The sequence below is a fragment of the Meles meles genome, chromosome 9 (assembly GCF_922984935.1).
Source record: "Meles meles chromosome 9, mMelMel3.1 paternal haplotype, whole genome shotgun sequence".
NCBI classification, from domain to species: Eukaryota; Metazoa; Chordata; class Mammalia; order Carnivora; family Mustelidae; genus Meles; species Meles meles.
Window position 1 is genome coordinate 66,472,170 of NC_060074.1, and position 17,251 is coordinate 66,489,420.

The window sequence follows — 17,251 nt, forward strand, 5'->3', positions numbered from 1 at the left end:
GACCATGTCTCTTAAAGCACTCTCAAAAGCACCAATAACTGTTACCACATTATACACATATGCTACCAGACAGATGCTTAACTCAGGTTTTCTAGGTGGCGGTGGAAAAATCAGGATGTCCTTCCAAGTCCTGCCCCCATGGGTCCCCAGACTTGAAATGGGTGTCTCTCATGATCCCTAATAAAGGCTTCATTCTGTTGGTTGTATTTGTGTTTCCCCCACCACACATGACACTCTCTAAGATCTAGGATCCTGTCCTACCCACTTTAGAGTCCCCAACCCTTAGAGCAGGGAATGGATGCCATTACTCAGGGTACTCTTGAAATGCTAGATGTTGTTGTTACTATTGTTACTGACTTATCACAGATGAACTTTTTAGTTAAAAAGCTTTCAAAAATATTTTGAACTTTCTGCCTTTTATGGTGTTTAACATCCTCCTCACAAATTGATACTTTCTTGGCCCGATTTTTCTTGTCATTAAAGATTGTTCTCGTAACGATTCTCATAAATCTTCAAATTCCTCTTTACCTGAGGAAAAGGTAAAGGTCTCAAAAACTAGACAGGAGAGTCTCACTTTCAGGCTCAATTTTGCACTGAAGAACCTACTTTGAGGTTTCACAAACATGGAGGGTAATTTCTTGGATATTCTCAAAAACACATTCAAGTAGGAGCAGTGCATAAAATTCTGTGCTGAAAATATGTTAAACTTGTACTGTGTTAACTCACACTTTACTAAAATATAGACTCTCAAATGATACTTTTCCATTTTTTGTATAAAGAAGCAGCCCAATTATTCTCATCTCCAGAATTTCAACTGGACTGTAAATGTCTTTAAATACCCAAACTGCCAGTTATATTTAGTCAATCATACATTAAAATGGAAGGGATTTAAAAATAGTTGATGAAGACCTTAAATTTTTTCTGAATTTTGTTTTTTTTTAAGATTATTTATTTATTTATTTCACAGAGAGAGATCACAGGTAGGCAGAGAGGCAGCCAGAGAGAGAGGAAGGGAAGAAAGGCTCCCCGCTGAGCAGAGAGCCAAATGCGGGGCTCGATCCCAGGACCCTGAGATCATGACCTGAGCCGAAAGCAGAGGCTTTAACCCACTGAGCCACCCAGGTGCCCCCTGATTTTATTTCTTAAAAGTCCAAGAACCAGCTAGTGCTGAGGGTTCTTGCTGTCTTTTCATCACTGAGATGGTATGCATTACAATGTGCCTTCAAAGGGTCACACAACTCTGTTTATGAATTCTCACTTCAAGAGATGCAAGAGACCAGTGGAGTCTGGCCAGCAGTTACCCTCCCCCATGAGCCAGATAGCTCCTAGAGTCAGTATGCTGTCTAGCCTTTATTATTTTTTTTAATTTTATTTATTTATTTGACAGAGAGAGATCACAAGTAGATAGAGAGTCAGGCAGAGAGGGGGGGGGGGAAGCAGGCTCCCCGCTGAGCAGAGAGTCCGACGCGGGACTGGATCCCAGGACCCTGAGATCATGACCTGAGCCGAAGGCAGTGGCTTAAACCACTGAGCCACCCAGGCGCCCGGCTGTCTAGCCTTTAAAGAGAAGCAGCAAGCAGGAGAGAGATCTTAGAAAAAACCGACTTTGCAGTAGATACGTGTGTGGAGAGGAAAATTTATTTGAGCGTGGATGGTGACTACCTCACTTGAGGTGATTAGGGTAGATAGGAAGGATCTGGGACAAATACATAAAGTGGATTACTTGTTCTCCCCATTCTGCTTTTTGAAAGCCAGTGCCATAAAACTGAGAAGGAAAGAACCACAACAGTATCCACTCGCAGGATAAAACTTTACTGACACGCCTCATTCCCCCCAACAAACGCCAAGGCCAGCTTGATGTCATCAGGGAGAGTATTGTTATGGTCAGAGGTCAGCAGTTAGACACCCAGAATGAGGAACAAATAGCTTTCTTGTCTCCATCCAAGCTGATAATGAATCTCTCCTCAATCAGCCAAGGACCTGCCTCAACTCCTACAAGCTTTCTGGTCTCTTCTGTGCGTAGTTAACTCAGGTATATGCCCATAGGAAACACTGCATGGAGTTACCTGAGTTGGCTAAATACTGAAAATATTTGGAACTCTTCAAAGGGTTCACAGAGGAAATGGTTACACATCATTCACACCAAGCAAAATAAGAAATTAACAGATTCTATTTCCCTCAAAGATTTCTATTACAAAACAGTTAATGAGTTTTCATCTACCCAGGAAATAAGAAGTCATAATAGCCTGGGATTGGGAGATAACTAAAATCTTTTTTGGTTTATTTGCTGAGGAGGTCAGAGTCTAACCTTGTAAACCTTTTCCCATGCAGCAAATCCATCACGTAGGTGAAGTGTCCTGCAAGAGTTTAAGTAAAGAGAAAGCATAACAGAAGAGATAATACACACACACACACACACACACACACACACACACACACACACCCAGAGGAACTTGCTCTTCTAAGTTTTGTCTCAATGGAAATATTGACAGGTAACTACTAATTAGCCCCAGAACTCTGGGTTTAATCTAAATGCAAGAACACACTTGCTCACACCATCTCTTCCCTCTCCTTTCCTTCTCCACATTCCAAATGTGCATGTTTGTTCCCCCAAGTTGGGAAATTCCCCCAAATATACATACAAGACGAGTGCTTGAAGATTTTAAGATTTTTGTCTCTGCTAACAACTTTATTTGGAGCAAGAAAGTTTCATGCCATAGTTCCATTTAGATAACCAAGGAGGACAAAGTGACTTGAAGACCTCGCGGACCTCCCAGAATGGAAATCATTCATAGCAGAGCAAGATATAAATATTAACACTACTTCTCTATTATCTTGACAAGAAGTCTTTAAATACATTCTATGCTCAGAACTTGGCAAAATGACCAAATAGCATATAGAAAAAGAAGACAAAGTGATTACAAAGAAAGGGGAGGCATCTAGAAGGTAGATTATGAAACTTAAGCTAAGATTTAAAGGAAAACCAGAAATTACTGATAAAAGCCCTGCGGGAGATACCCAAGACCTTTCAAGGTCCTAGCGTCATCCTTTTAAGTTATTCTGGGTCTAAGGAGCACTAATCCTGTCAAAGAATGATTTGCCAAAAAAAGTTTGCCAGTGTGGCCACCCGCACTTAGCTGCAGGTACTAGCCACAAAAATAAGCAATGACAGTAACAGTCATCAATAATATATATTGAAAATTATGAGCCAGAAACTTGTCTAAGTACTCGGTGTATATGAACTCCTTTCATCGTTATAACAGCCCTTTGAGGTGGGTACTATTACTCTCATTTTACAGATTTTATTATATATATGTCTTTCTGAGGTTAAATAATTTTAAAAAGTTCTGACGACCAGTAAATTGGAGAGTCAGAATTCAAATTCAGGCAATCTGGTTCCACAATACATGTTTAAATCTTTTTTTTTTTTTTTTAAGATTTTATTTATTTATTTGACAGAGAGAGAGATCACAAGTAGGCAGAGAGGCAGGCAGAGAGAGAGGAGGAAGCAGGCTCCCTGCAGAGCAGAGAGCCCGACGCGGGGCTCGATCCCAGAACCCTGAGATCATGACCTGAGCCGAAGGCAGCGGCTTAATCCACTGAGCCACCCAGGCGCCCCCCACAATACATGTTTAAAAAAAAAGTTACAGAAACAAAATGAAATTGAATGAAAGGAAATAGAAACTCTTTAAAAAATGTAGCTTAAAAAGACAGAGAAATAACCCAAGAGAAAAAACAGAGTTTTCCCTTCTTCCATTTACTTTCCCATTCCACTTTTGGGGTCTAGAGAGGTGAGACCAACTTAAATTTATGCTATAGTCTACAAAGGACTTTAGTCTGGTATGGTCTAGGAATTTTGCGAAACTCTCTGCTGGGAAACAGAGCTTTCTGGGAGGACCAGAACAAACAAGAGAATCAGTACCAAAAAACAGACCACAAAATAGCAGGGGATCCACTCTAGCCCCTCCCAGTCAAATTCAAGTCCCCAAAGTGAGTGCCATCACAGACTAGCACCAAGGAACTATAGTAATATACAAGAGAATAAGAGTAAAGCATCCTTCAAGAGAAAAGTCTCTTCCCAAAAATAATTTTGAATGGCTTTCAATTAAGGGCACATACATAATAAGATTTATAAAATGGAAATAGCAATTCAGCACCTTCGGAAGAAAAAGCAAACACAGTCATCCCAAGGACTAGAAGAACTAGAGTAACAGCAAGCGTAGACTAAGCCACTTTGAGGAACCCAAGCCAAAAAAGGAAACAAATTAAGTTATCTAGTTTTCCTTACCCTGTTTTCTTTGAACTGCTGGGTCTAAAGTCCCAAATCCCTATCTCGTCCCTATCCACAGGGACCTGATCTACACCTAAATTAAAAATGTGTCTCAGAGGCACATTCTGCAAAGATTTTGGAACTATGCTACCTCTTCCTTCCCATGCACAGAACTACCACCAAAATCTGCAAAGACTTATGTAGTTCTAATTTCTTAAAAAAATAATAAAAATTCAGCCCTAATATAATAGTGGCTGAGTAACAAGATGGATGGAAAATGTGTACCAAATGCTCCAAGGAATAGGACAAAGAAGTAAGGTGTCTTCTCATGGATGAGCGAATGTTTATAGTGTGCACCAGATTTAGTGGTACTGGTTCTAGAAAGGAGCTACGAGGCTGTGGGTTTTCATTCAGGGTACACAACACCTATCTCTGTTACCTCCATGACTCATCTGGGCAGAACGAACAAGCAAATTTAAACTGAAGGAAGACTACCTGCCCCCCACAGAATTATGAGGGTGGCCAATTTGAAACCACAACCAGAAATGGTGTGGCTCAATCAGGGAAATACAAATCCAAACCACAGTGAGATACCACCTCATACCAGTCAGAATGACTAAAATTAAGAAGTCAGGAAACAACGGACGTTGGCAAGGATGCAAAGAAAGGGGAACCCTCCTACACCATTGGTGGGAATGCAAGCTGGTGCAGCCACTCTGGAAAACAGTATGGAGGTTCCTCAAAAAGTTGAAAATAGAGCTACCCTACGACCTAGCAATTGTACTACTGGGTGTTTACCCTAAAGATACAAACATAGTGATCTGAAGGGACATGTGCACCCAAATGTTTATAGCAGCAATGTCCACAATAGCCAGACTATGTAAAGGACCTACATGTCCATCAACAGATGAATGGATAAAGAAGATGGATAATGGAATACTATGTAGCCATCAAAAACAACAAAAATCTTGGGGCGTCTGGGTGGCTCAGTGGGTTAAAACCTCTGCCTTCGGCTCAGGTCGTGATCTCGAGGTCCTGGGATCGAGCCCCACATCAGGCTCTCTGCTCAGCAGGGAGTCTGGTCCCCCCCACACACACTTCTCTCTGCCTGCCTCTCTACCTACTTGTGATCTCTGTCTGTCAAATAAATAAATAAATAAATAAATCTTTTTTAAAAAGCAACAACAAAAACTGGGGCGCTTGGGTGGCTCAGTGGGTTAAAGCTTCTGCTTTTGGCTCAGGTCATGATCCCAGGGTCCTGGGATCAAGCCCCACATCCCACTCTCTGCTCCACAGGGAGCCTGCTTTCTCCTCTCTCTGCCTGCCTCTCTGACTGTCAAATAAATAAATAAAATCTTAAAAAAAAAAATCTTGTCATTCGCAATGATGTGGATGGAACTAGACGGTATTATGCTAAGAAATAAGTTGATCAGAGAAAGATAATTATCATGGGATCTCCCTGATATGAGGAAGTTGTGAGGCAGAGCAGGGGGTTTGGGGGGGTAGGAAAGGAAAAAAATCGAACAAGATGGGATTGGGAGGAAGACAAACCGTAAGAGACTCTTAATCTCATGAAACAAACTAAGAGTTGCTGGCGGGTGGGGAGGTAGGGATAGGGTGGCTGGGTTATGGACTTGAGAGGGTTTGTGCCATGGTGAGTGCTGTGAAATGTGTAAGCCTGACAATTCAGACCTGTATCCTTGGGGAAAATAATCCATTATATGTTAATTAAAAAAAAAAAAACCACACAACAAGAAAAAAAGAAGAAAAAAAAAAAAAGAAATGGTATGGCTCAGTGTTCCTACCAGGAACCTGGTTCCAGATAGATTAGGACTCACTGGCAAATCATTGCTGGATGAACGTCATTATGCTAAAAGCCAGTTATCCTACAGAACACTACCTTCCCTTTCAAGAGGATTTCATTCTACCCATCATATATTTATTGAAGTCCACCTTCCTTGACACTTTGCTAGGAACTGGATAAAGAGATAAAAGTATGAGTGAAGCAGAAATTCCCACAGCTTTTTAAAGAATGTTCTATTCAACAAATAATTAGTGCACACCTACAAAAGTACGAGGTCGGGGCGCCTGGGTGGTTCAGTGGTTTAAGCCTCTGCCTTCGGCTCAAGTCATGATCTCAGGGTCCTGGGATCGAGCCCCGCATCGGGCTCTTGGCTCAGTGGGGAGCCTGTTTCTCCCTCTCTCTCTGCCTACTTGTGACCTGTCAAATAAATTAATAAAATATTAAAAAAAAAAAAAAAAAGGTACGAGGTCCCAGAGAAGTGACGAACTGCATCAAATCCCTGCTCTCATGGAATGGACATTTTCTTTGGGAGAGTGGAAGGACAGACATTAAAATAAATGTCCCATAGAGAAAAACGTTATAGAAATACAGCAGAGCAGAATGATTAGAGTAACGGGGGAGTCCCTCTCTGATAAGGTGAGGGTTTAACAGGAGCTCCTAGGGTTAGTAAAACAAAGGTCATTGGTGGCATTGCCAGGAAAGCTTTCAGGAGACTGGTGGACAAGGGCTGTTTTCAATGAGTCCAAGAAAGAAAAAGGAGAGGAAATGGAGGCAGGGATATTAAAGACAACTCTATGGAACTTGGTTATACAAGGGGGCAAAGAAGCTGGGCAACAGCGGAGAGGGGCCTTAGGGTCTCTGAATAAATATAATGTGCTTGTATAATGGGGATCAAAACAGGAAATTTCTGTTTCCTGAAGGTTTCTGGGCTCCGACTTCTACCTGAACTGTAAGAACACTAGAAAGGTGCATGTGGGACACAATATGATAAATAAGACGGGGTCAGTCTCCCTGCTTCTGCTTTCTCACCTGCGGTACAGAGAGGACAAGGGGGAGCAAGGCTTCCTGGGCAGCATAAATGTGTAACTGAGTTTGCGGAAAAGCATGTTTTTCACAAGCCATCCTGCTCCACAGAATGACTCTTTATTCCTCTGTTTCCCCCGCTGGAGTTTCAGCAATTAGATATATAAAGGCAAATGTTTGAATTCTAAAGAACAGAAAGTCAATAGAAATAAAACTTCACAGACAAAGCAGCCCCAGTTGCAGGCAGACCAAATACTGCTGATTACCAGCAAGAAAGCCTTCATTGTAACAAGGATTTTATTTACCCTTTCTTTGGCATTCCTAAGTATCAAAAGAGAAGTACTGCAAACCAGTGATAATTAGCTATAGTTTTACTCACACCAAAATCACTCTAATGTGGTACTTGATAAAAGCAAAATAATCTCTTCGCTTAGCTGGAAGAAACTGTACAATTTCTGAGCAACCGAAAGTCACTGCAATATATTAACTGAATGACCCATAATTGCTGCATTGTTCTGATGTTTATCTTGGACTCCGCATGAGTGGTTTTTCCTTGATGCTAATCCCATTAGAAGTAACATGGACTGCAGTTTTGAATCTCCTGTTCCGTGGGGGGAAAAATTAATTGACAAGCTATTTAATAGTAGGGGCCTTTTTATAGATGGCTGGACTAAAGTATAAAATAACTTGGGGAAAATGAACTTTTACCTGTTGCACAGCTTTTTATAATATATATGTACACACACACCCATACACATCTACACATTCAGAAATAGTTCTCAAACAGGAGAATAACTGAAAATACCCTATGCATTTAGGAACAGAGCAGACAAAAAGATCAAACATAATAAAAGAAGCTTTCATACAACCCAAAATTTATCTCAAGGATAATCTTTTTAAAGGGATCTCACCATGCTTGCCCTCCTCACCGTCTCACCCATTCTCTTTCTTCCCATCCCCCTGTCTCTCTGAGAGAGCTCTTACACACTCCTCTTTGTTCTGTTAAAGGAATGCCTGTGACAGACACAAGGTGCTCTATGCTAGAGCTCAAGGTCTTGATCTTAGAAGCTTGAAAGGGTAACCTAGGGGTCTGATCTGACAGGCAGGACTATGAACTATAGGGTCAAGCTTCCTGATCCTTTCAAATATTTGGGGAAAATAATTAAGTCCTTCTTTAGAGTTTTTCCAACACCATTCCTACATTTAAGTGTTTTCTAGATGCCTAATATATTTAGAGCCCTTCCTATACACAACCTTATTTCTGAAATAGAAAAATGAAACTCACCCTCATAGGCTGATCATGCATTTGTCTACCAGTAATGATTCCCATGCATCAAGACACAGAAACAACACAATAAAGTGTCATGTCTCACAAAAATGATCTCTGGGCAAGACTTGACTAATCCATCATATTGTAACATTCCAATTTAAAACAACTAATAAACAGCTACTATATACCTGAAGGGACATTTAAAATAGCTAAGTAGGGCGCCTGGGTGGCTCAGTGGGTTAAGCCGCTGTCTTCGGCTCAGGTCATGATCTCAGGGTCCTGGGATCGAGTCCCACATGGGGCTCTCTGCTCAGCGGGGAGCCTGCTTCCCTCTCTCTCTCTCTCCCTGCCTCTCTGTCTACTTGTGATCTCTCTCTGTCAAATAAATAAATAAAATCTTTAAAAAAATAAAATAAAATAAAATAAAATAGCTAAGTATCTCTATGACTAAAGGCATCTTAGCAACCATCCTCAATGGCTGAGTTAGACATTATGTGCCTCCTAGTGGAAATATGTGTCTTTATATTCAAAGTATTCTGCCCCTCCACACAGAGAGAGAGAGAAACCTTGCATTTTCAAGCCTCTAGACTAATGTTCCTTTCAACCGGAGGAGAGGAAGAAGATTTAGCTCCCAAAGGACACTTAGCCTTATCTGGAGACATTTTTGGTTGTCATAAATGGAAGGACTGCTGGTTTCTAGTGGACAGAGGCCAGCGATATGGTTAGACATTATAGATGCGTTAGATAGCTCCAGGCAGTAAAGAATTATCTGGCCCCTAACGCCACTGGCACCAAGGTTGACAAACCTTGCTCTAGATCTAGCTACCAATTTCCAAAAAATGTAAGGGACAGATGAACATGTTAAGGACATCAAGGGTTGCAATGAGCAAACCCAATGAGCAAACCCCAGACTGTGGGAAACTAAGGACAAGTAGTTTGGTTTTTTCCAACAAAAACATTGCAAGGGGTTAAAAACAGAAACAGAAGGCAAAATTTCAAGTCTAAAGACAGCAACCAACTCCAGTGCATAAGTATTAGTTGGACTTTGATTTAAAATGATACTATAAAAAGTAACAAGCCACTGGGGAAATGTTAAGAATTGATTATTTTAAAGAACAGTTAACTTTTAGGTATGGTCATGACATTGTCATGTTATGCTAGGTTTTCGTCCTTATGTTTTGGAGATAATCATTTAAAGATAAAATTACCGTGATTTTGAGAACTGCTTCAAAATAATGGGGAGAAGAATAAAAAGTTATAGAAAAGACAAAATTAGCTAAGAGTTGGTAACTGATATAACTTGAGTGATGAGTACAAAGGAGTTGATCTTACAATTCACCCTGCTTTTGATTTTGTTTAAAACCTTCCATAGTAAAAAGCTTTAAACAGTAATTTTAAATGATAAAATAGCTAAGTAATCTTTAGGCAAAAATACTCTGTAAACTCCCATTACTAAAGAAAAGTATTGCAAAAGCATGGGCATAGGGTTTAGACCTAGGTTAAAAGCCTGGCTCCTCCACACTTGATTCTTGACAATCTTTATAATCTCTGTAAAGAGACAGTCATCACACCTACCTTGTGGTATCAATGTAAAAACTGCACAAAACAGGGACTGGTGCCCAGTGAATGGCAGTTCCCCTCCCCATTTTCCACAAGTGTTCCGAACAAAGAGGGAAAACAAAATGAGGCCAATCTGTCTCTCTATATTAGCACTTTCTAAAGACTTTGACCCGGGCCATTCATCTCTTTCTTGTCCCAATCTGGCTGTGGCCAGAAGATCAAAGCACAAAGAAGTATGAAGATTCTTTTCTTAATTTCCTGATTGGTTAGACTTTTTTTTTTTTTGTACTCCTGCATAAATAACACATAGTGATAAATAAACAAGCCAAAGAGAAATAGGAAAGAATACTTCATTATAAAACCCATTTACATGTGTCAGATTCATCACAAGGCTATGAGCCCTGAAGAATTCATGACTTGTATGATTCCAGGAGCAATTAACTATCATCTAAATCTGGCTCTCTTTCCTTAATAACAAATCCTTGTTCCACCTATTCCTTGTACTTAAAAAAAACAAATAAAAACTTGATTAAAAATTCCTGCTCAGATATTTTATAAAGCTCACTCACTTCCTTTTCTTCATTCCTTTCTATACCAGCTGCTTGCATGCTCGTACACTGCCAGCTTTTTTCCGGAAGGTCTACTGGCAAAGCCGTGGGGCAGTTGTACTGGTGACTTTAGACTTGGCTGCAGGGTGTTCACATGGAATAAATCCAAACAGTCTGTTTCAGCTGCCTTTTATTTTCCCCAAAGTAGTATTTCTTCATTCCCATTGCATTTCCAATAAAGCACTCATTTTTATCCACTTGTAAATTAGGGATAAAGACACAGACTGTTGGCTTGTGGCACAGCCTCTGGCTCTCTCTTAAACTTGCACAAGCTAGAACTTTCTCCTTCTGTAAATAAAGTCCTTCATGAAAAGCAATCACCAGACTTGGAACCAGAAGCTGGATTTAGCCCTAGCACTGCCACACACTGTACAACCTTGACCGAGCCATTCTGCTCTTCCCAGTCTCCGTTTCTTTATTTGTGATATACTAACATCTGGCCTATTGTCCTCATTGAGGAATCTAATTAAGAATAATAACCAAAATTTATATAATACTTAGCAGTTTACAAAATACTATAAAACATGTGATCCATCACTATTATTAATCAAAAATATTTTTTTCACTTGCCACAATGAAGAATCTATTGTTTGCTTTACAAAGTACTGAGAGGCCTTGACTCATGGAGACTTGTTATTTTGTGACATCCAGACAGACACTACCATCTCTATAACTGCCAGTACGAAGTCTAAATTTTCAAAGTGAAAAGAGGAGGGTGCCTGGGTGGCTCAGTGGGTTAAGCCTCTGCCTTCGGCTCAGGTCATGATCTCAGGGTCCTGGCATGGAGCCCCATGTCGGACTCTCTGCTCGGTGGGGAGCCTGCTTCCCCCTCTCTCTCTGCCTGCCTCTCTGCCTACTTGTGATTTCTCTCTCTGTCAAATAAATAAATAAAATCTTTTTTTTTAAATATTTTATTTATTTGACAGAGAGAGAGATCACAAGTAGGCAGAGAGGCAGGCAGAGAGAGAGGGAGAAACAGGCTCCCCACTGAGCAGAGAGCCCGATGCGGGGCTTGATCCCAGGACCCTGAGATCATGACCTGAGCCGAAGGCAGAGGCTTAAACCACTGAGCCACCCAGGCGCCCCAAATAAATAAAATCTTAAAAGAATAGAGGGGTGCCTGGGTGGCTCAGTGGGTTAGGCCTCTGCTTTCGGCTCGGGTCGTGATCTCAGGGTCCCGGGATCGAGTCCCACATCGGGTTCTCTGCTTGGCAGGGAGTCTGCTTCCTCCTCTCTCTCTCTCTCTGCCTGCCTCTCTGCCTACTTGTGATTTCTGTCAAATAAATAAATAAAATCTTTAAAAAAAAGAAAAAGATCCAAATTAGAGACAACATAATCTCTTTCCAAGAGAACATTTAAGTTGGAAATTATACAACACAACTGTACCAGCAATTCTGCTAGGAAATGGAGACACAAAGACAAATTGCACAGCAGCCTCTCAAAGGAAAATAGACCCAAAGAAAGCAAGCATGAAGGAGAAGAGGTGTTTCTTAAAATGCTCCAGGTGCTGGGGTGCCTGGGTGGCTCAGCTGGTTAAGTGACTGCCTTCAATTCAGATCTAATCCCTGCTCAGCAGGGAGTCTGCCTCTGCCCCTCCCCGCTCCTCCTAGTGCTCTCTCTCTTTCTCTCTCACTCTCTCAACAAATAAAATCTTTAAAAAAATAAAAATAAAATGCACTCTGTGATAATGATGTTGATTCAACATGAATCTGAACCTATTTGGACCCAGACCTTTCCTTTTCACATATACTAGTATTTCTTCCATGAAAAGTACAGTACAGTTTGAACAGTATAGTGAAACAGGAATGATTTGCTCATAACCAGTTTACGTTAGCTCCCACCCAAGGGCATAGCACCTGATTGAGAAATGGACCAAAATATACAGAAGATGGTCTTCTCATCAAGAAACTTAAAATATACCATTTGAACCAAAGGAAGAAACTTAGAAACAGGCCAAAAAACTAAATCAAATCAAAATGACCAAACAGTAGATGAGGTGTCCCATAAGAATGAAAAACTTAAATCTCAGTGGGAGACATAATAACTAAGAAGTTTGTGATCAAGTTTGCTAAGGTACACAAAATCTAGCCACTGATTATTGGAATACCGAATATTAAAACAATTCCCTAAGTTTGAAGAACAAATTTAAGAGCAAAAGAAAGTAACATCACTCAGCTCATAGTAAACTTATGAAATGCAGTCTGTCAAATGAAATTCAGGAAAAAAATGCATAAAAGCTCAAGGGAGTTCTGGATAAACTCGTAAGTGATATGTTTGCAAGGGCTTTTAAGCAAAACTATGTCTGAAGCTAAAGACATAGATGGACCACAGGATTGATGGACCTCAATTAGACTGACTACAGGTCTACTAACACAGTAATTTCTATATTCTTGTAATCTAACAATTCCACATAAATCTCAAGAGGGACAGATTACTCCTTACTGATATTTAAGATGTTCACGGTACACCACGACTGCACTCTCGTATTTTGGTTATGGTAAAAATCTCAACATTAGACCACAGAATACCGGGATTTCTATGCCTTATCTTGTGGTGATCAGCTGCAAACTGGTATAATAAACCGCCAATGGAGAAAGCCATTTTCCAAAATGTAACTGTTTTCCGAACTGGAAAATACTGAGTCCGTAAGAGCAGAAAAATTAATGAGACATTTTACCCAGAAATTCACCATCGTAATTTAAAAAAAACCCAAAACTGACAAAACTGGATCTTATATTCAATGTATTCGGTGCCCTTTCAGGATTCTATGTTAATGTTAAAAGTCCCTTACTTCAAAAAAATACAGAAATTTGATGTGCTAGGGCAGAACACACTTAGAATGTCTTGCTAAAAATAGTCTCCTATCAGAATATCACCTCTAATCCACAAAAGAATCTGCCAAAAGATTTCAATAACAAGAGGCACATTGTAGGCATTTCTGTCCATCAACAAATCTAACAAATTGATTAAAATGCCAAAGGAACAAAGGGGGAAAGCAAATACAGTGCAAAGACTGAAAGGGACTCACGACAGTCTTTCTCGTCAGTTCCATCTGAGCAGTCTCGGACGTGGTCGCACCTGTATTCGTTTGGGATACATTCACCATCGGAGCATGTAATTTGATGGCTTGAGCATGTTCTCCCAGCTGTGAAGGGAAAAAGATATTACTTTATAATTACTGCCAAAGACAGACCAATCCACTGACATTTACCAAAGATGAGTGAGGAAATGTGAAAGCAAAGGCAAGAGAATATACTGAGCATAAAGTTCACAGGCTCAGAAAGCAGGTTACCCAGCTACACCCAGGAAGACAGCTCACAGCACAAAAGTAAAGGTATCATCAGGATACTATTAAAATGCTCGCAGAATTGGGGTGCCTGGGTAGCTCAGTTAGTCGAGCATCTAACTCTTGATTCTGGCTCAGTTCATGATCTTAGACTCCTGAAACTGAGCCCCGAAGCAGGGACTCCACACTCAGAGGGCACACTCAGAGGGGAGTTTGTTTCTCTCCTTCTCCTTTCTCTTCCCCCACTCCCCACCGCCCACTCAGGCTCACCCATGCTCACGTGCTCTCTCTCGCTCTCGCTCTCACTCTCACTCTTTCTAAAATACATAAATAAAATCTTTTAAAAAAATGCTCATGGAATCACATCAACACTCAGGCATGTTGGTGTAAACAATTATATTATCAACATGTGTTGAGAATACAATAACCTATACGATAAAAGGGATGAAAGAATTTTGCACATATACGTAGGAGCTGAGGATCAGTAAGGTTCCCCCTCACTAAAACACTCAAATACTTGTTTAAACAAGAAGGACATATGCCAAAGGGTTATAACAGTGATTATTTCTGAGTGATAAAAATATGGGTGATTTTTTTCTTTAGAGTTCTCGCTACTCTTTAGTACTCTTTAGAGTACTTTAGTAGTCTTTAGAGTACTTTCTACATTGAATGTGTATCACTTCTATAAACAACTTTAACTAGCCTGTTTTTATCCTATGTTGATCACACTAAGCAAAAGCAAGTCATCGGTAGTTTATCAAATTTGCCTCTGGATAAAATAGATCAAATCTAAGGAATTGAGGCTACAAGCATCACGTGAATGCTGTTCTGTAAGCCCAGGGCAGGAATTATCATGGGATTTGGGGAATGGGGAAAGTGTGATCCACTGAAAAAAATTACAATCATCGAATGGAAGAAAAAATTTTTCCCCTGAATTTTTACAGTTTCCTATACTTCTACATAGTAATGATACTCAAGTTCAGCAAAATTTGGTTTTCTGGCAAAATTATACATCTGTTAAGTGGTGTGCCATCATCTAACCATAAGAAAAACCTTTCTAAAAGACAAGTGGATAATCAAACACAGCTTTAGAGTTGATACTTGGAAGATTCAAACATATAAAGGTTACCATGTGATAAGTAAGACATTAAAAACTATCCATAATTAGCACCCTTTCCCATGCTTAACTGATTATACCTTTCATGTCATCTCGTTCCTTCTTTGTTTAATAGAATTATTTCATTATGAATGTGTTATGTAATTCTTTAATAGCAAACAAGATTTTTTTCCAGTCAGTCAATTTCTGACACTTCGACAGTATAATTTCATATTTTCTCCCAGTACCTTGTATTAATAAAATTAGGATGGAACAACTTTTCTAAAAGTCACTTAAATGTCTGAATCCTGCCCAGAGTAGACACAATTTTATCTAAGTAAGGCTAAAAAGATTAATACTGCCTCATTAAATTCCCCTATAAAACTTAAGTATATATTGCCAATTTCTTAAAGATTTTATTTATTTATTTGACAGACAGAGATCACAAGTAGGCAAAGAGGCAGGCAGAGAGAGAGAGGGAAGCAGACTCCCCGCCGAGCAGAGAGCCCAATGCAGGGCTTGATCCCAGGACCCTGGGATCATGACCTGAGTCGAAGGCAGAGGCTTAACCCACTGAGCTACCCAGGCGCCCCTCTTGGTTTTCTTCTTAAACTGAAGCCCAAAGCAATTCTATACTTTGTGCTTAAAATTTCAAAGGGGTTTAGGAGGGAGTAATTAAAAGCTCATTCAAACATAGAGAAATGATAAATTAAAATTATATGGATCCATCAACCAGTCTGATGCTAGGATTCACTTACTCACTCATTACATAAACATCTACTGAGGGCCTATTACATGCCACAAAGTACACCAACAATGGGAATACAGTGGTGAATGAAGGACAGTCCCTACCCTCAAGGAGCTCATAATTTTCTAGAAAACACTTCAAGAATTAATGAGAAAACAATGATGAAAGTGAAGTATAGGCATCCAAGGAATTAATTATAGAAGGATCAGGGAGGAGTGCCTAATTCACTCTGAGGTAAGAGCATGAAGAGGAACAGCGTCTTTAAGAGGTAACACCTCACCTGGGTCCTACAGGAGAGGCAGCTAGGTTAGCTACGTCAAAGGGAAAAAGGACTGTCTAGCAATGAGCATTCAGGCAGCATGCACAGAGCTCAAAGAGGGACACAGCATGATATGCCCAAGGACTATGAACACTGACATGACCCCACGTGGAAATTTCAAGGCATGAAAGGCCAAGGGATAGACATGGAAAAGTACATCCCAGCTGTAGTTTAGAAGCCACCGTAAACCGTGTTAGGGAGTTGGAGGTTTCTTCTTGAGGTGATACACACCGAAATGTTTTAGGGATTTAGTCAATCTTTCTAGTATCAATGTCAGGAAGAACCCAAGGAGGCACAGGACTAGAGGCAGGAAGGCCAATCCATAGGCTGTTGCAGTCACCCAGATAAGAGATTACTGGCACTGGGGTGCCAGGGTGGCTCAGTCATTAAGCGTCTGCCTTTGGCTCAGGTCATGATCCCAGGGTCCTGGGATGGAGCTCTACACCAGCCTCCCTGCTCAGCAGGGAGCCTGCTTCTCCCTGCTTGTGTTCCCTCTCTCATTATCTCTCTCTCTGTGTCAAATAAATAAAATCTTAAAAAAAAAAAAAAAAAGATTGCTGGCAGTAATGATAAAAATGGGAAAGAGGTGAACTTTTAGAGATGTTAGGTCAGAGTTGGTGACTAAATATAGGTAGAAGAATCAAGAATAATTCCAAATTTCTAGCTCAGGTGCCTAAGGAATTTGGATATCCTTCCCATGCTAACTGATTACATCTTTAATATCACTGACAGCCATCTTTATATTTCCTCCAATAAAATGCCTTGATTATGAAATATGTTTCATAACATTCCAGATTAACAAGGAAATGGCTTAGATCTGCCTACTTCTAATAGTTAGAGGCTGATGTTGTATTTTCTGCTGGTCCCTTATAGTAAGTTAATTTTATTTCTATGAAAAACAATTCACGTAGACCAGAAAATATAGAAGGAAAAAACAGGCCAGGGGAGAAGATGATTAACTCCATTCAGACACTTGATTGAATCTGAAGCATCCTGGGGGTCTCCAACAGGCAGCTGAATGTACAAGACTGAAGTGAGGGCAATAAATCTGAGTCATAAGCATAGATCTGGGTATCATCAGCCTATCCAGGGCTACTGAAATCCTAAGATTGGTTGAAATTATCCTGGAAAAGTATAGAGTAAGAGGAGTTGCTAAGCACACGGCTCAAAGTAACAGCCATACTCACAGGCTGGGTAGCAGATCAAAGCAGTTCAGGAAAGAACTGGAAAGTTAGGAGTCACGGCAGCCAAGGTACTAGTGTCAAGG

General features: G+C 40.3%; 1 protein-coding gene across 3 annotated transcripts in view; it reads right to left on the reverse strand.

Moving 5' to 3' along the window:
- The window catches only part of LRP2 (LDL receptor related protein 2), a 209,281-nt gene that overhangs the window by 147,120 nt on the left and 44,910 nt on the right, over positions 1-17,251 (reverse strand). For all 3 annotated transcript variants that reach the window (XM_046019204.1, XM_046019203.1, XM_046019202.1), the window contains exon 4: positions 13,564-13,680. In XM_046019204.1, coding sequence (XP_045875160.1) covers positions 13,564-13,680 — 117 coding nt within the window. The remainder of the gene's footprint in view (positions 1-13,563; positions 13,681-17,251) is intronic.